Raw genomic sequence first — 20,964 nt, 5'->3', positions numbered from 1 at the left:
CTCGATCTCTTCCCCTCTACTTTAAAACGCACTTCCACCACTGTATCTTGTACAATCAAGGCATCGAACTTGAAAGCAACGTATAAGGAGAAAAAAAGATACAAATCTCTACTAAAGAGATCGTATTAGCTACGCCAACGACGTCCATCATCGACGTGATGAAATTTTTTAACAGTCCGTCTTAGGGAACTGGCTCCACGGTTCCCGCATAATCATACGCGTAATAACCTATACTCTTAGATGTAAATGTAACACAGTATAAATCACTAGTCAGCCTGTGTAACTTCTATATCAAGGCCGTAAATACGAAAGCTTGTCGCTGTACGAATATACATGTTCCAAATCCCGTTCAGACCGGTCAAGTTTCTTGAATTCAGGCGATTCAATGAATAAAGAACAAGCTTAGAAACTTGAAAGAACATTTCAAGAAGGTATACTATCTCGAAGAAGCTACGGATAAGTTTGAGAATCTTTTCACAAATAACTACAAAATGAAGAATTTAGATCTTGTAGGATAACATTGACATAGACGTATTTTCTAATTTTTGGCGACGCGGAGATTTCATAACGATCGAGTGAAAAATATAATTTCGAGAAAAACGTTAACAGAGCTTTCAAGATAATCCATTCGTTCTAGTAACATAAGTCAATAGTATGACGCGTTAACGCGATATTTCACGCACCTAACACCGTAAGAAAACTAAAAACGAGGCTTTGATTTCTGAAAGTCCAATAGTATACCCCCTGAAATCTAGCATGCTGCAAGTTCAGTCAAGGAAAACAACTTCAAGTTGCCTGAATTCAGATAAATGCACTAATCTGAACGAAGCGTAAGCGCGAGTGTAATTTCTAAGCGATCGAGCATCACGATTCTCTGGCACTCGCAGTTATACGATTCGAACGAGAATGGCGAATCGATTCCTCTCTCGTTTCACATTTCTCGTGCATACGCTCGTCGCTTCTCATCTCTTTCGCTCGAATCCATCATCATCCGGCAATCAAACCGACGATTTGTAGGATTCGAGGTAGCCGTGGTTCGTTCCACGTTTCGGTAGCAACCAGCTGCCCCGTGTCTTCAATAGTAGGAATTATCTTGCCGGTAGTCGGGGTACCGGAAAGCCTGACGTGCCCCTGCGGTTCCATCAGACTTCAACAGAAAGAAACTGGTAGGCTTGCCATTAAACGTGTACGGGCCCTTGTCCAGCTTGTTGACCAAATCGTCCGCTGGTTTCTTGGTCGGTTTTAAATTGCCCTGCCATTGATAAATCGATGTTGGTTTCCCATTGCTCACAAAGTCCGCCGAAACGCTGTCCAGATTGGTGATTGGGCTGTCCGTTGGTTTCTTGTTCGTCTTCTTTTGCCATTGGTAGACCGACGTCGGTTTCCCGTTGCTCACAAAATCGATGGGCAGCTTGATGAACGGGTTAACGGGTTGCTGGTAGTTTGGTTTCGGCCTTCCGGGTCTCGTGTACGGGACATGCGGCCGAAGGCTGGCTGTGGAGTAAGTGGGCGGTTGCGAGATATAGCCTAAACCTGGCACGAACATGTACGGCGTGGGTGGTAGCCTGATGTAAAAGATGTTGCTTTCCTCGTATCTATTCGGATCCGACATGGTTCTTTCTTCGGTATCGAAGTTGTTGCTGGGATAATCGATGTCGTAGGGGACGTTAGAAAATGGAAGCTGTGAAACGAGAGGATAATTGACGAAGATGGCTTTATGCTTCCGATTCTTCTTAGTTGCTTTGACTTCGTTGGATTGCTTTGAGAAACGGCCAACCTCAAGCTTGCCTTGATTATTATCTTGAATCGAGGCTAGCAACGAGGATTTCGACTCTTTCGTTCCACTGTCGGTCTTCTCTGATTGCTTTTTTGTCGACTGATTCGTCGCGTCCTTGCCGGTGACAATCCCGGGTTCCGTGGAAACTGGAACCGCGTCCTTGTTCCGAGGGAACAATCGAGCGTCATTCAGGGTGTCTTGGAGCGGCACCGCCGCCGTCGATGCCATCGCGCAAACCAATAAAGTAGCCGAGATCTTCATGATGACTGGAAAAAACCAAACGATTTCATTGTTTTTACCTTGAACAACTAGCACAATTTGTTGAAAAAATATGCTTACAAAGCAAATTTAATAAGAAATATTTATGGAAAATGTCTAAAAAGTCACCATCGCATGTGTTATATAAGTATATGTTAAAACAAAACTGAAAAATGATGATTTGATTTATCAAATGATAAAATGATATAATGAAACACTGAAATGATATAAAATGATATAAATGATATGACAAAATATCTGAAAAATCATTTTCGCATCTGTTATTGGAAAATTTACGCTCAAAATATACGTCAGAGAACGTCTGTTCGATTCTCATTGCCAAACGATCGTTCGATACAGCTATTGGAAGAAGAGGCATTGGAACTACATCAACCATTCACCAAGCATCGAGGAAAGGCACGTATAATCCGGCTTATGAGTACTTACGAGTTGCCTCATTCTCGAGCAGAAAATCTGATTAAGTTATTATCCCTGAATACTTTTTCGCTCTTGAAATATCGCGCTGAGCCTTTCATGCGGGCAACCTTTCCAACAGTAGATACAGTCGTCACAAACTCGCATCCTAAGAGCACGCGTTACCTCCGAATTAAATCGACTAATCGTTTATTTGGCGGGTTAACGCGACAAGCGGATGACATTAAGCATGCAAAACGCGATCCCGCTGAAAGATAGGGTGGTTGCGAGCGAATCATCGGCGAACGAGCCGAAACAAATCGTCGGCTCGTCCGGCTGAACGTGCCCGAGGACAACTCGTTTTCTCGGGAACGGTGTGCCGCAGTATGGAAGTCTCTTCCTCCTTCATTGCGCGGCACCGGCTGTTCCCCGTAATCGACATCGAATAAATCACGTAGCCCCGTGGCGGCAGCAGGGAAGCGCATATAAGCGAAAACGCAGAAAAAAACGAGACACTGGATGCGCACGCGGGGAAAGAAAACGCCGCCGCGACGGGGACAAATTCCGCGCGCGTGCATTCCCCGCGTCAGGCTTTCTTCTCGCGGCGCAACCGTAGCGCGAACCAAAGGGAGAAGAACAAGAGCATCAGGAATGATAATTGAAAGCGGGTTATAAAATCGTCGAGTCACGCATTCCTGACCAGAGAGAACTCCTCGAAGACCTTGCAGAAGGTCGGACGCACAGAGAGAGAGAGAGAGAGACAGACAGAAAGGGAGATGGACCGAAACAATCCATTCAGTACGGATTTCGTAATAGGGTTTATCGTATGCGTCGAATGTTATTTAGCAGATAGATTTGGCTATTTGCTTTTGCTAATTCTTAATTGCTAGAGATTTGTTACAGCGGTGATTTTGATTTAGCATCACGCGACTTGCTGATTGAATCGCTTCTAATTGCGAGAGTAACCGCGTAGTAGCTTGTGTCAAGTGTAGGGTCCGCTATTTCTTACCGCGATGACTGGCGAAATATCGCATGTACCGGTTGTTTATTATTTCGCCACGTTGAATCAGTCGGTATCTTCTTTCTTTTTTTTCGTTTCTTTCTTTTTTCTGTTTATTAAACTATACAGGTTTTGTACGAGAGCGTGTAATCGAAGTGGCAGGGGTTGGTTAATAGTCTCGAATTAGAACGTTTTATCCTCGGTTCTGCTCTCGCGTTTCCATCTTAAACGGGTGTCGAGTCGATTGATTCTCATCTTTCACGCCGCGCCAGATGGATATTAAAATCGAGCAATTAAAGTCAAGCTCGTCGGCCCTCGTGCAACGCGGATTTATGAGCGTATAGATGGTAGAGCGGCAGCGCGATGTAATTTTCTCGGGAGATATTCAGATTCCAACGAGTATAATTAACAGTGTGACTGATCGATTTAAAGGATAATGGCGGCCCGTCAGCATTTACGATTAAGTACCGGTTGATTGTTACGCGATACCTCGTTATTACCGGCGTCGGGTTCCTTTTTCTCGAACCGCTGTTAGTAAGGTAAACCAACTACCTTTTCCCTGGCGGATGATGCAGTCAGCTTACAGAGACCTGTGTTATCCGCCAGTGGTCTTGTTTTATAGCTGTCTTCTCTCTGTACACGGTGGCAACACGCTCCATCTAACTTCGCTCATCCCGCCCAGGTTTTGCATAAAATTTCAATTCATCATTTCCGCGGGAACACCCTGTCCGATAGAATTTTTCCTTTTTACATGTGCTCTTTTATACGGAAAGTCCTATGACATCAGCAGTTTTCGAAGCGTCAAACACAGGACGGAAGGATCTTCGAGCTCTTGCGTCTTATCCTTTCGTGTCATCCTTACCTCCTGTCCTCTTATACCATTCTTCCTACCCTTCAAAAATGTTCCAGGTGATTTAAGGAGGCCCTGGGTACTTATTTCGAAGAGTATTAAGGATTCTCGTCGATCATCGAAGATTATGACGACGAAAATAATACTAAGCCGAATTACATACGAGATTCAAACCTGTCCAAAGTCGAGGACTCTTTTGGAGACTTCAACGTCTGCACAGGTCGTTTTTCATCGCGGCCATTTCGAGCACACCGTTATTTTGCCGAAATGAACTGCCCGAATACGCAGATGCGCGTATCTTTTTACGGGCATCTTTGTCAGGAACGATACAATGTGCTCGTGACAGGAAAGGCGAAACCAAAGTCTTCGCGTGCACATGTACTCGATGAGAACGTCCGCGGGATGGAGGTTCGACGTGGCGTACGGCTCGTACCTTCGTCACGTGTCATTAGGACTACTCTTCGGCCTTTAACTCCTGGTATTGAATAAATTCCCCTGTAATTCTTTTTGGAACTTCGAAATAGCACGTTGGAAATAGCACTTTATATGTTACGCTTCATTTTATATGTTAAGAATTTGTAAAGCAACGTTGCTTGGATAGCTTCTATAGCTTGGATGGGATTTATGGAACAGTCAATTATCAATTGGCCACTTTTATAATGATTAGCGATGCTTCGTTTTTTCTCCGAGTTACATTAAGGAGTTTTTAAGCTTGTATAGTGGTAATGATATAGGATTGTACGATGGTCATTATCGTACATTTGTATTGTAGCGAAGATACAGATAGTATAGCTGAAGATGTTGGATAAATTCGAACTCTTTTTGGAGCTGCGAAATAGCACTTCCACGCTTCACTTTATCAAGTTAGGAAATTTATAAATTGATATTGTACCGCTTAAACGGGATTTATGGAACAGGTAACTATAAAATGACCACTTTTATAATAATTAGCGATGCTTCGCTTTTTCTTCGTGTTAAATCAACCAGTTTTTCATTTTGTACACTTGACCATCATCGTACAGATTTGTGCGATAGTAACGATCTAAGTAGTATAGATGTAGATGCTGGATAAATTTTCTTGGAATTCTCTTTGGAGTCTCGAAATAGCTCGTTCACGCTTCACTTTGCAATTTATAGAGTGATATTGTACCGCTTCGATGGGATTTATAGAACAGGTAAAGCATAAACTGGCCACTTTGATAATGATTAGCAATGCTTCGTTTTTCCTCCGAGTCAAACGAACGATACTGCTTGGATGATGTACACCCAAAGATATGCCATTTCCGCAATTTTAATGAAACTTGGAGACATCTGCACGTGCTCAGGATTTTGACCTAGCCAGACTGATTCTCCTCGTTAATCGGAGGGAACTGCGGAGTTGCAAAAAGTTAGAAAGTGGTGCGGTATGTAAAGTCACCGAGTAAAGTGGGGATAAACGATGCGTTATCAGTGGTAAATGGGCGCAGATTATATGGAAGGAGGCTGATTTTATCGATTTTGTCGTGCCATTACGCGCAGTCGAGCAATTAATTTATCGCGTGAAAGATGATTTGGCATTCCTCGATATGCCGTCGTACTTTTTTTAGGAAAATTGAGCCTCTCCTCGCCGGCCATTCGCTTCTTTTTTCTGTTGCTACTTTCTCCCTAACCTTCAATTTACGTGGATGAAGAGAGAGGGAGCAATGACGGAGTAATGGCTATCCCATCGCATTGTTGACCCGAATAATTGCACGTTAATCGCAAATGCGCTCTTTGAAGCGGAAATCAGGCCATTTTTTCCGTGGATTTCGAGAAGCGAACGTGTACATGCATCCGGTATAAGACTCGCGTCGCGGTTGAAGATAGCTGTCTAATCACTGTCCAAGTCATTAAATCAAACATACTGCTGGATGACTCTTAATTATTCGAGTTAATATTGTTCATTTCTGCAAATCAGCTTGTATAGTTTTCAGATGTAGTATAACATAGTAATCGAAGTAGCTAAATGACAGAAGATGTAAAATTAAGTTACAGAAAGAGATGTGTCAAAATATACTTGTTTTTTTCTGAAATTCAAAGAACCGAGTCCGAACTGCAGGATGGCGGTGAAATTCTAACCAATCCCTACCAATTTATGTAGTTCTCCTTAATAAGACGTATTACTCATTTTTGAGTGCATCAAATTAGAAAAAAAGAAGCACCATTGACATTTGTGTACCCTACCTTATTTAAATATTTTGCAGATAGATAAGCGACATTCTCCCTAAGTAAGGATCCTTAAGAATTTAAAAACGTACCACGCCCATCAAAGACACTTACAAATTTCGAAACTTAAAATTCTAATAACAAAGGGTCCTTAAGAATTTGGAAATTGAAAAAAAATGATTAAAATTATGACTTTTTTACGGTTAGACAGTCCTTTGCAAACACTGTACGTCTCGGTGGTGCGCTGAACTTTTGTTTTACGGATTACGGGTTATTTCTGGCACTGGCTACGTGAGTTAGGAGGCTCGTCGAATGGAAATGGACATGGAAAAGTGGCATGTATGCAACTGGAAGTTGGTTCCGCGATCGAGCGCGAAAGGTAGCTTAAAAAGGAGATACTTAAGCTTTAACGGGTTTTCGAGGGAATCCATAAAGTTGGATCGCGCGTATGCCTCTTGCATTTCTCTCCTCGCGGCGATTACGCGCTCCTGTTTCGGTTTGATTTTCATCCGGTATGAATTTTCGCGCAATTTGCGAAGCTCTTAATTAGACTTCGACGGATAACGGTAGGTAATTGCAGTAAATAATTTTTAATAAACAACCGCGGCGTGTTTCTCGACGCAATTCTTCTCTTTTTTGATCGTGGCTAAGACTCGTTTAGATTGGTCAAGTAATTTGAATTATGTATAAAGTATATTCATATAAGCAGGACTGAATCAGACTTGAATTGAAGTGAATTGACTTCAAACAATAGATGTCTAAGATCTTCATCACACACAATTTGATTAGTGAAATTTCACAAAACACTGACAAAGTCGCGAATCAGAAATTAACAGCACCAGATCTTTCATACATAATCAGAACAAGTTTGATACAACTGACATTTTAAAAGTACGTCATACAAATTGTAAATCTCTTGATACTCTACTTTGTTTAATACTTTTGAAGTTATAAAAGAGAAATCTAGAATCTATATACAACTAGTCGTTTGTCTCAATTTAATAATGTTATTAATAAATTATTACGTAAGAGGATTCTGGAATTAGTAAAAGTTAATGAAATTTGCTACGCAAGCACTGTTTAAAATACGTACATTTTGGGTGTCAAAAAATAATTGAGAATATCTTAACTTCACTTGTCACTTATATTTTATAGTGCTAGTAAAAACATTATTATCGAATTAAGAAATTTTATGAAGCTTGAAAGCACGATATAATAGAGAAACTACATTTGTTAATTCTAAAATTACCAAACCAAACCTACTTTTATCCAGACAAAAACGTAATTCCATACTCTTGTTTATTTTGCTCGTATCACTTTAATTTTAATTAACTGTATATAAACTATTTAGGCACACGTTGAAGGTTTTAAATGTTTGACATGTTAAAAGTATTAAAAATAATTTACTGTAATTACCTAACGAGAATGGTAGAAGTCGTTGCTCCGCTGTGTGGCTCGCGATAAATTTGTTGAAAATTAATCGAGTTTATTCGAACCTTCGTCAGGAGGTTCACGCAAAAGAACGACTCGTATTGTGGTCCATCATTCTCGTCTCTGTTCGCTCATGCGTTTCTAATTAGCCAATTTTACGCTACTGACTCCTAGTACGGTAAATATTCTCGTGGTGCACACATCAAACTCTGGCAGGATAGAAATTTTCATACTCTGATTCGTTTGATGCTCGAGCAAATGTGAACACATGTTGCATCAAAGTCCTTTACTGCGACTATATCGCAAACGACCCTTTTAACATGTTTTGTTCGACATAAAGAATTTATTTCTTCATTTAAAAGACCTGCCAACGAAATAATTTACCCGCGATAAAAATGTTGGGCAAAAATTCTACTCCGTTGAATGTTACGGTATTCTGTTTGTTCTTGGTAATGGTTCCGTTTCTTAACATGAGATCTTCGAATTATTTATTAACGCTTGATCCTAATCGCTACTTCTGAAAGTTAATTCAAGGGTACTCGGGTAACTATGCTATCCTGTTATAAACTACACCGTTAAAAATCGTATCGATATTTTGTTACTAGATCGCGTTACCGGAATGCAGGAATTTTATATCCGCATTTCGTTTTTAATATTAGAACTTCATAGAAATTTGATAGATTTATAGTGGTATATTTCGAGGAATGTTCGAATGATTTTTGGTAAAAATATATATATATATATACTTTTTACGTATGTATATCTATCATAAATATCCACAGTCTTCTTATAATATAAAATGATACACAAGATAAAGTTACTAAAATTTCTTTAACAAATATAACAAGTAAATGAAAATGAAAGCTTCTTTTCCCCTCGTATTACGTACTTTTTCATATTACATTTTGATTTCTTTGGTAGAAATTTTATACTTGAAAAGATAATAGTTTTTAGCGTTAAGCAAAGTTTTACAGGGAAGACTGACAATGAAAGTTAGAACCATTGAAGGAAATAGGATTTGATCGTAGGATTAAAAGTATCGTGTTAGCGGAATTCGAAGTGTTTGCGAGGCACGAGAGGTGATAATTTAAGTATCGCCAATTTGAGCGTCATCGAAGGTCGCACGTGGCTCTTCTAACGAGCGAGTTTGCTAGACTTTCTCATAATTGCACCGGCAGTCACGAAGGCTGCAGGTGGTTCTCGCGAGATCCCAATCATGTGAGTCAAGGTATTCTGACTTTACACAATGCTCCCCTCTCCTTCACGTTGTCTTAGATACACGTAAACTATGATTCCGGATTTCTGAGACTCGGTCTAATTTCCTAACTGTACACGATTGTTCTTTTCGGAATGCAATCCTTCATCATCCTGCCATCAATCTATTCACGCAAAATATCCGTTAGAACGATCGGATCAACCTCTTCTTATGAGAGCATGTGTGCAGAGATTCTGACGCCGATTTCATCTTTGCACAATGTGACAGAGTAAAGAAAGACTGGAGCAAAATATAGCGCTGTTAATTTCGCATTTTGACAGATTGCTGTGGATTTCCTTCCATTTCTGTGGGTTTCCATTATCTGAACGTTAACAAATAATTTGCCTTTCAATGTATTCTATATTGCTAAATGTTAACAAATAATTTTCTTTTCAACTGTACATAGGTAAACTATGTATGTGTTGGACATATATCATGAAAGATTTTTTCACATTGTCGTGATTCTCACTTCGCGTCTCACATTCAAGCCGGTACCACGCACATGCCCTAAAAGCTTGTATATTCGGATCGGTATTGTACGTAGCGAACCTGTTGCACGTTACCATACAAAGCAATCATTAACATTCTGACGCCAGAAATACGAGGAATCTTGAGGATAAAGAAATAATTATTTTCTCCTTCATTTTATCCTCTTCGCTTTATTATTACACCGTAGGAGGGTTAATATCTTAATAATGCAATACTTAATATTTATTACCTATATAATAGTACATATAGTATATATTTTCTGCACCTGATGCCCCAAAAATGCAAGGAATCTCGAGTACAAGGAAATAATTATTTTCTTCTTGGTTTTTAATTCTTCGTTCTATTACACTGTAAAGGGTTGATGTCTTCTCGATAAAGATCAAGGGTTTCGTTAGAAAATATAAATTTCTATAGAAGATCTAAGGTAGGCTTTTAGGTATCTCTTCAAATTGTCAAATGATGCTTGCCGAATATGCAAGCATGACAGAATCCAACTATCTAAAAATCATTGGATATCTAAACGCGCGATAAGATCGTTTCGGTAGATGATCCTCTAATTATACTTTGAACAGGATATTATTAAATAAACTCAAGGTATTGTCCTTTTTTTTCTGTCCGTTGTGGATAAGTACCGTAAGGAATCCCTGCTCGAAAAATTGGCTATCCTCTAACTGTAACGAGATCGTCGAACATTTCGACGATGTAATAATACAGTAGTCTCAATACACAATGAGAGCCTGGACCCGATCACGCGTTACGAAAACCGAATTAACCTCTTTCGAGACCTTAGCAGATTCCGGTTCTTTCGCCGATTTGTGTCCAACAAAAAGCCCGTTTTCATCGACAATGGCTCTCCTATTATTAACGTGGACATTTACGGTGTCCAAAAAGTTAAAGATTTAAAGAGCGGAAAATATCGATCCGATGCAGATGTCAATTATTTGGCTGATCAGTGCACGTGAAAGATTTCTCGGGTCAATAGCAACCGTTAAATCTTATCCTATCATTATTAATTATTTTTAATCACATCGAAGAAGAAGAATAGAAATATTAAAACTTTGTCAGCAGTTGCTATAAATAATTGGAAAATATTTTATATTTCTAGGAATAGAGTATTTCATCTTTAATGTCCGTACAATGTTTTCCAAATTTTTCGACAAATAGATTGTTTCAGAATGAAAATGTTGTAAGATGATTTTGATGAATCTAGAAGAATGGAATTAGTTAATTATTCGGAAAATGTATAGAGTTATATGAATGTTATTTCGATTACATTATGTTTTCATTAAGCCGCATGTAATTAAGGTCTTATTTGGAAAAACGAAATCACGGTAACGAATAATTAAATTTTCCTCAATCGCAGACACATGATCAAATCAATAGACTAGGGTACCAATATCAACCATCACGATTAATCGGAAACTAGAACAGTAGAAGTTTAGAAATAATTTGCATATGTAATTAAAAGATTCGACGTTAGAAAGTCCAGTTTTGATACAGCGTATTGATAACCTCAGTAGAGCGAGACGCAATTAAAAACGACTGGACTAACACATTCTCATTGCGCACTCGCTTCAATTAGTATTTACGGCGAAAGCGTGTCGCAAAATTCAAACGATATGATTAAAAGGAACGTAGTATATACTCAGAGAAATTAACGTCTGACAGATTACCAATCACGGTGAATTTCTAATGACATCAGGAATTATGAGGAAATTATACAGAAACGAAGGATCGTCGAGATAAGTTAGAAAACCAACGTGACTAAAACAAAATCACTAACGAACTCAATGATTCGATTTCTTGAAAATAAATAATTTTAGCAAGAAACGGTCGTATCTATCAATTGAATGTGAAATCAAACGGGTTTTCATGTGGCTATATATAGACTCCCCTTATCCGGTCACGTTTTCATTCAGAGGAAGACAATGAATCACATGTCGTATTTATCCGCCGTTTATAGCATTTATCGTAGAGAAAACCTCACTCTAACACATTTACTACCGAAATACTGCTCTTCAAGAAATGCATATTATTTGTTAGGAATAAATCGAAGAAATTAAATGATATTGTTTGTTTTAACACACTGTTTATTGATTTATTTCTTTCTTTCGTCCAAGTACGCATAGAAAACGTAGCTGTTGCATTAGCAGCGTTACTTACAATTAGATTAACCAATCGATGATATGCGAATTAATGAAAGAATATCGATGAACTTCTATGTAACTAATGCACGTTTTATCACATTGAATATTGTTTTCGGATTAACTGGTCGCCCGTTTATTCAGTTAAAGGGAGTATCCTCTAAATTACCACTGAACAAAGAGTCTTTGAACGAACACAGTCGATTGATCCTTTCATCGTCAAACCACGTAAACGTCCCGTTAGAGTTGGCATAAAAATGAATGCGATTCTTCAAAATGTTGCATCACTGTAAAAAGGCAACGGTATGCTTGCAAATTGTATCACACATGGAACGATCCGAATAACATTTGATGTATTTACCATCCTATACATCTTAACTCGTCATTTAAACTAACGTTGTAGGTCTTCATGCTCTTTTTTGATCATTTACATTAAATAAAAAGCAAGCATAGGGATATTAAAAAAATATTATAATATTACAAATTATCGCAATAATTAATGTGCATGTTTAAACGAGGTTTTAATATCTTTTGAAGGAAATTTACATCGTCTCCTTTTTTATAGCCTGTAAGATTCAGCCACGTTTAAAACATTTCGACGAACGATCACGTTTTATTTGTTCGTTGCGAATTTCCTAGTAGTCTGATCCTCGATTAAACGTCATTTTTAATCCATTAGATCGTCAGTGCGCGTATTTCATCATCGTCATTCTAATGTCCACGCCGATTTTTTCCTATCTTTAACGATCTCGAGAATCGTTCGACCGGTGATTCACTTACGGCTTCTTTTCTTTTCCAGAGGTTGCACAGGATAATTCTGGAATCGCAGAGTGTTTCCTCGCCGATTGCCTCCTTCTTTCCTCCTTCCTTCCTGTGAAGCACGAGCGACCGGCTCTTGGGTGTGTGCCGCCATTTGTATTCGGAATCACAAGGAAGTGAAATCTTAAACCGGTCGGATGCGTTGTTAGGCTACGGACGTGCGAAAATTGTTCGCCCATTGTCAATCACCTCACGGACCATCGGCAAACTAGGAACAACCGATCTTCTCCTCCTACCAGATTTTTCGACGAATAAACGACAACGGAAGCCGCTTTCGAATTTTTTGATGGTTTTCGATTTACATGGCGAAAGCGGAGCGATGTTTTTGCAGGCAACTGGGTTAGGTCTTTTGTTCCGATTTTCCTTCTCTTGTCATGCAGACGGTGCCTTTGTTATCTTGGAATCTTTTTTTTTTCTTTTTTCGAGGGTGGACATAGGATCCAAAAAGACGGTCGTTGGTTCGTACGACTTTTCGAATGTTTTGTCCTTTCCAATTGAACAGTTTGTAGCAATAAGAAGTCAGCTCTAATATTTAACGTTGCATTAGAATTCTGATCTTTAAGGTATTTTATCCTGTTTACTTCTTCGTATCTGACGCGATGAAAGTGATTGATAATAATTTTTATCATTTCCTATACGCGTCTTTTAATATTCAGTATTCTAATAAGTTATTCCGATCATCTGTAACCCGATATCAATTTAGAGATAAATCGTATTTATTAGAAAAGAGAGAAAACTGCAATTTCACATACCTTCTGCTTTCATATCAATATATAAAGGCGCAAAAGTTTATTATCGCGAGTATCAGTTGATCGTGAATATGTCGCACGTTTCAAAAAGTGACTCGATTCTGATCGATTTTAAGATTGGTTTTCGTTGACTTACTCAAATGAGAAAAATGGAGCTATCTTTTTATCGCAGCAATTACTTCGATTTTCAAAAGAAAGCAATTGTACTTAAGAATGGAAACAATGTCGTGTTAAGTACCATTTTTTTACAAAAGCCCGTAAGTACAATGCGTTTACGACTTCACGGTGCTCGTTGCCTCGCCATTCTCTAATTACGATCCTCCAATTATTTTCAACAGCGTTAGCGGATGTTAGAGATTGTAACGAGCGGCTATAATTCAATGGCTCCCGTTTTATAGAAGGAAAATAACGTTTGGCTGGCTGCTTAGAAATATGGTATGCTCGTAAGGTGTCGATGGTCTAGTCAACGAAATTCTTAGCGTTTTTCCCATGCCATGCTCGCTGCTCGAATAACGTTCACGGTGGCTGCTCGTATCGGAATACCAATTAGTAGCGGTGATAAAGTGATCGTGATCGTCACGCGCAAGCTGCTCGAGTCGCTTTGAAAAACGTTACGTAATCGTCGATCATACTTTTCTTTTATTTGTTTTTCTTTTCCTTTTTTTCATGATCTGTTTCTTTACTCTCAGGTTGATCTTCTTCAGAGAAAATTGAGACATCGTATGACATGAGTTTCATTCAAGTCTCATCTTGTACGTTGATCGACAAAGGACTCGGGTTAAATGAATCAGCGATTTGCCTTTTATACGGATATTACCATCGAACAGATTGCATACTTCTCCGTCGGCACAGAATATATTATCTCTCGAGGAAGTAGACGGCGTCTGGTTTAATCGCCATTGAATATTTAGAGGCGAGCTCCTGCGATTGTCCCTTAACGATCCTCTATATTAATCCACTAAGGACCAAGGTTGCATTGGTTGCAACATTTTATTTGTAATTTCCTTTTAGCCAATTCACATTGCTGAACTCCGTTGAACTCTGTTGAACTCTATCGAACTTATATTGTAATTATAAGAAGGAAGTCCAAGAATTTGCTCGATATTCTTTTATTACTTCTACTTCCGCCTAGATTCTAGATCCTCCACCTTTATGAAATTCGAAAAAATTGAAGTATTTTATAGCGCAATAAAAAGCAATATCTCTCTTCACATTATAGAATTTCCTTTTGTACCTGTAATTCTTAGATCAGAGATTCTACAGCTTCTGCATTGCTACTGCTATTATTCTGTATTTTTTCTTACTTTTTCTTTTTCTTATTTTTTTCTTATCTTGACGAAATAATATTAACTTACTTTATTCGTGTTTTTTTCATAATGTTACTTCTACACGTTACACGTTATTTCGTATTGTTCAGTCCTGAATGGATCAAAGAATTAACTTTGCGCGTGAAGAAGAGGAAGATAAATGAGGTCTTCTCGTATCGTAGAATTTCCGTGCAGTTTCTCTGAAATGGTCGTGGTACTCGTGGAAGTTCCAAAAATCGTGAACATTCTCTCTTAACTCGAGCAACGAAACCTGTGTCCGGCGCTTCTCTACACGGCTTTTCAATTAGTCATTAATCCTTACGCGGTTGAATGTAAATGGGACCGTTATACCATCTTCTTGAGTGCAGACTAATTTATACTGTTGGTAGAATGGATAAACGATACAGAGCGGGAAGTTGGTGCAGACGTAACCTGTTACATTTTCTCGTTCTTTTTTTTTTTTTTTTTTTGATGATTGATGAGGTCTGAAAGGTTCCGCGAGAATTTCATAAATTTTACATCATGACGCCTTTGATTTTTCTGAATTCGTAAAGGTTGAAACGAATAGATTGGACCTTGGCCAAGGAAGCGGTAACCCATTGATCGTCTCATACATTTCAATTAGCGGTCAGCTATTTCATAAGCGCCACTGGCGTGCAAGATAATCGGCACGTCTCGATGAACAGACCACCGCGTTACGTACATTTACCGCGGCACCGCGTTTGAGCGTAGCGGTCTTCATACTTCATGATCAAGCGAGATTTTATATTAAAAGATCGAGTAAATGATATATGGTGATGATTAATCGTTAAGACAATTATATATACGATTCATTATCTATCAGAATTTATTTATTTATAATTCAGTGTTTATCTTTTTAATATTAAAGATTTCTACTAATTTATGACCATTTATAAGGATTATATTAGATGAATAAATAAATTGTAATAACTAGGTACCTTTAGGCGTGCGTCTTATTTAAGATAAATTAAAGTATAAAGGCACTGCGAAGCAGTTGTTAAGATTCATAAAACAGATGGGTCACCGATTTTTCCAAAATGAATGAAATTTCAATTCATTGGCCGAATTCCATATGGATAGTATTGTTAAATGCCGTCAGTGGTACCGAAGATCAGTTTCTTCAAATTTGTACCTGGCAACTGTGAACCTGCTAAAGGTTTCTTTTGATAGCGAATTTTCTGCTAGACCAACCTGATCTACAGACAATATCCAGCCCTTATTACTAGTATTCATAATTTGTCACCTCGTGGACATGGAAAGATTTTCCAGGAAGAAGGTCCTAATAATGGAGGAAATTCAAAGAAGATCCCAAAATAAATACAAATAACGAAGAACCAATAGTGAAAATCAACGCAAGAGTACCAAAGGAGGAATTTCAACGATGAAAAAAAGACATTGCCTAAAGATGATAAAGAAGAAGTTCTGAAAGATAAAAAGAACTTTGGAAAAAGGGGCTAAAAGGAATATAAAGAAAAGAAGTATTGCAAGGACATAAGAATTATAATAGAAGGACAAATAGCAACATAAGGAATCAGAAAGGAGACAAACAAATAAGGAATAGAGTCGAGTTGAGGCAATAAAGAGAAGAAACACAGTGCATAAACACAAAAAAGTCTAGGAATAAAAAGACACAATACAAAGACACAAAACAGTTCGGACAATAAAAAAATAGACTCGCTAATATGACATAGAAAAGGAATAAAAAGAAGAAAAATGACAGGGCACGGGGACATCAAAGAAGTAAGAAAGATTACTCAAAGACGCCAAGAAAAGAACGTTAGAATGTAATAAGGCTAAAAAATGGATTCCAATGATAAGAAGGTGTACATAGACGTCAACAGTTACTATCTAACATAGCAGCTTGAGGTGTGATTGGAATACTCATTAGTACATGCCATGTAACCAAACTACCGGTATATCAAGTTTTCAAGAAGTTTATGCCGCCCCATTTTACTCGCTGCCTGGATCTTTGGAATTCAAGAAAACGTCGAACAGTTAGGTCTAGCCTGACTGAATCGTAAAACTATTCTTTCGTTAACTGCATCGGGACTCGAGAGAGAAAGTAATGGATCTGGAGCTTGTATAACATCACGTAACAACCTATATTTCGTCGGAGAACCGTACACTGTAATAATAGTAACATGTCGTAAGTATAACATTTTGAAAAATTACCGTCTTAACCATTTTCATGCTGGAAGCGTTTTGTGCGCACAATTTGCATTCATTCTGTTCTCGGCGGCTGTTTAATTAGAAATACACGCGAAGCTTAAAAACTAGAGAGACCATTCAAGACCATCGATTCTACCGATCATTTTCCTATCACGTAATGTTCACAAAAATGATAGTCTCGTCGGTTCCATAAATTCGTTTGGACGATATCGTTTCCGCGTAACACGTGTAGAAGCGGTTGTTGAGTCGATACTTTTCGTGTCACATCGTAATTTAATCGACGATTTTATCGGTCGGTGCGCGAACAACCTATTTCTAGACTTCGGTAATATCACGATCTTAATTACGGAAAGCTCGGACGATTCCCGCGGCTGTAATCCCGTCCCATTACCGTTCGGTTGGTGCATTCGTCGATCGAGTTACGTTTCAATGTGCGCGAACTGGTTCCGCTAACTCCCGTGGATAACTTTAGACATCGACGTCATTAATGTTAGACTGGAAAGCACTTTCCGTGACGCACAAGTAGCGCAAAACGAAGAAGAGAGTCGCCTTGGCGAGCGAACGAACGTCCTTGCCATCAAAGTCCACTCGATAAAGCTAAATCGCCCGCAAAACTATCTACCGCGTCGATCATATACGTACGCGTTCAAGTAATACTTCAGTGACAGAATATGATTCAAATTTCAGATGTTTTTTGAAAGAAACGTTTTCCAAGAATTGTCGAACGACAGTTAGACGAGCACGTGAAATGGCTTGCATTACCGGATCGTGCACGATTTTACAACTGTTATTCGGACCTTATCTCCACATTCACATCGTTGACGAAATTCCACTTTTCAAAACCAGTGCTTGATGCGATCTACAGGAAAAGAGATTACTGGGTTTTCAGGACAAAAATTTTATTCGAAGACTGCATGAAACTAATTCTTAAACTCCATTGGATAGATTTATCAATCTACTGGATTGTATGACGAAGTACATTTTGTTAGAAAGGCTTAAAGTGAATGCAAAAAGTATTTTCACATTTTTTATCAGATTCTACATTTTATTCGTGTAATATGCAATTCTTTTAATCACATGAAAGTACTTTTGTAGCCACTGTAGATTTTTCACAGATAGAGTGCGATATTGACGTGAAGAGATTCGACTAACAGAATATCGTCAACCAAGTTCAACTGATTGGCCTACAAAAGTGAAATGGATTGACGGTATAGACCATACTTCCTCGAAAAGTTTGATGAACCATATTCTGTTCTCAAATATATGGAACCCTCGGTAACGATGAGCGCACAATGTTATACAGTCTAAATCATAAATAAAATCATAAAAGTTCAAATCATAAAATAAAATACACCTAGCAATCTAGTATATTGTTGAGATAGCGAATATAATCTGGCATCGAGCATTAGCCCTTAGGCTATGACTACAATGGATACGTGTTCTAATAAATACAGGTGCAAAGATGATAAATCACATGCTCTGTCTTTTATAGAGGAGCAATTTTAAAATTCAATGTGTTGTCAATCAATTCCATATGAAACCAATCTTTTCACTTATTTTGGGATTAAATACGTGGTTTTGTTAGCTTCTTAAAAATTGAAAAGATATTAATAACATAACAGTTATGCAGATTAACATTAGTTAAATCAAACTAACATAACAGTCAAACTAATATTCGTTTCTTACAAAACATTATCAGATTTACCAGTTATTTTCAAAAGGCCTATATCATCTGTCGGATGATCCCCTGCTTCGTCAAAAATTGTCAAAATACTTCTGCTGAGCCACCAAGTGAAATAAAACTCAGAAAACCAACACAATTTGATTTATTGTGTTTCCCACACGCGCTGTTCGTATAGATTCTTACGAGTACAAGCATTTCTTCAGACATATTTCGTTAGTTCGTTAAAGCACGAATTCGCGTAACAACAACCCTAACCCAGTAAACAAAAGAGCCACCATCTTGTCTCCGATCGAGTCAGTAATGTCAATCTATTGAAAACTCTTATCGTTCTTTTTTTCCATCCGACGTGGGATCATAAACGATGCGCCGTGTGCATCGCGATGTCCACGCTCGATTATCGAACTCCGATTATGGTAATCGTGCGCACGGTACTTAATGCTCAGACCGCGTCTCTGGGGAATTTTTAGAAAATAAACAGAGAGGAAACGTTTCCTGAAGGAGCTCGTGTAAGGAAGCTCGAGGCCGAGCGCCAACGTACTCGAAAGATGCGCCAACCCCCCGTCATCTTCTGCTTCTTGTAACCTCTTCTTGTCCCGAAGCGCGTCTCGCGGATGCTCAGCTCACGGGATCCTTGTGTAACATTGTGGCAACAAGGAAGTCGCTGTTGCAGTCTCTGAGAATTACCGTTTCGCGATAACGTCCTCGAATCTCGAGTGGTGGCAACATATCCACCCAAACGAAACGCAGAAATACACGGTGAACAGTAAATCGAGCCGGTGTGCGAACGCGCGGTGTTAACTTCCGATAATCGCGGAAACTTTAACGGAACAGATAACGAGCGTGGTAAAACTGCAACGATTTAACGATCTCCGGTGGCGATTAAACGGCGCGGCTACGCGTATTCTACACTCTCTTTTGTGTTTTCATTGTTTACGATCTGAAATTACAAAGTGCGCTTTGTAAACGCATCGAGGAAGAATGTTTTAATAATAATTGAGAGATCAGATGGGTTGGCGCGATTTTGTTGAGAAAAATTAAACGTCGCGGTCGATGGAAACTGTTATAATTTTCTTATACCACCTGAAACGATTCTTTTAAATTATAACGTTGTAAATTTTCAATGTTCTCAACGAACTGTTGTAGGTTCACTATGATTATCGAGACGGATCAGATGGTATTTCCGTTTCCTAGATTGATCTTTCTATTTTTAATCGTAGTATTTCACTTAACTGTAATTAAATTCGATCGAATTGTGGAAGGTCAGTGTAGATGTTAATAGCTGTTGGCATATACTCGATGACTAACGATTTCGATAATTATTCTATCCTTCCTTTAAGGAGACTCAAAGTCGTCTTTCCTCCGGGAGGAAATCGTGGCCTTCGACTTACGTAAACGAACGCTGTTTGGCCCAGAGAGTCCTTCTACGTATTCGCGCCGTATCGCGTTGAGCAATTACTGTCGAGCAAAGTTTGTTCACACTACCCACCTCGTTTGCCTTTGGAAGAACAGCGGGATCCACGGAATAGTGTTTGATCTATAGAGGTTCGATCTCTCTTGTCTCTTGGAGGAATTACTGGAAAGTGCACCCGTGAACGATCACCAACGCGGTCGCGATCTCATCGGTCTCGCGCATCGAACGAACTTTTATCCTGATCGAAAGCTTCCCCTCGACGCTATCAAACCTTTTCTCCTCTCTTTTTATTAATTTTTCTTCCGGATTTTCGTCTTTCTTGTCTTCACACTCGATCGCTACCTTTGGTCACTGGCTACTTTTGGCCGCGTTTTACAAGTTCACCGACTCCGTGAATCGCGATCTGCTATCAGAATGAAGGCTTTTCTTAAGGCCGTCTCGTACTTATGTCGCTGCCCCCACTATGGGGCAACGCGCCGCGAGCACTCCTCAAGCTCTTCAGCTTGTCGGGGCCCGAACAACGATGCCCCCCTCTGAACATAGAAAAGGAAATACGTGCCAGAATGGACGACACACTTTCGTTCGTTCTTTCGTTCGTTCGCCATCGCTTTTTCGACGGTTCACTCTTCCTCCTCCTCAGGCTACATCACGCTACGGTCTTTGCTCCTCGACGATAGGTATTTTCGTTTGGCGACGAAATTGGCAAAATTGCAACGTTTGTTCACTCGACGATACTTAACTTTTAGCTCTTAACCTTTGCCTTAACCCCTACATTCTTTTGCAAATGTGGATAAAAAGAAGCTAACACCTCCGCATGCAAAATCAAGTAATTTTCTAGATACTACCTTCCTCAAATACAGGTGACTGATCTTTAATCAATTCGGACGTGATTCAATGGTCCTTCTTTTTTTTTTTTTTTTTTTTTTACATAGCATATGTAACACAGGGAAGATTTCTTTGTTTTTACGAACCGAGGATCGTAAAACAACTCCTCCCATGTGG

The 20,964-nt window shown here is 39.0% G+C and overlaps 1 protein-coding gene across 1 annotated transcript; it reads right to left on the bottom strand.

Annotated features, from left to right (window-relative positions):
• Positions 1-764: 764 nt before the first annotated feature.
• Positions 765-20,607, bottom strand: LOC117243369. Its single transcript, XM_033510796.1, has 2 exons — positions 20,038-20,607; positions 765-2,043 (listed from the first exon to the last, which is right to left on the bottom strand). The coding sequence occupies exon 2, from the start codon at positions 2,036-2,038 to the stop codon at positions 1,076-1,078; it is 963 nt and encodes a 320-aa protein (XP_033366687.1). The 5' UTR covers positions 2,039-2,043; positions 20,038-20,607; the 3' UTR covers positions 765-1,075.
• Positions 20,608-20,964: the final 357 nt, after the last annotated feature.

This window comes from Bombus vosnesenskii, unplaced genomic scaffold (assembly GCF_011952255.1).
Source record: "Bombus vosnesenskii isolate JDL3184/JDL3185 unplaced genomic scaffold, Bvos_JDL3184-5_v1.1 scf7180000013265, whole genome shotgun sequence".
In the NCBI taxonomy this organism is placed as follows: Eukaryota; Metazoa; Arthropoda; class Insecta; order Hymenoptera; family Apidae; genus Bombus; species Bombus vosnesenskii.
Note: the sequence above shows the minus strand (reverse complement) of the source record. Positions and strands in the feature narration are given on the sequence as shown.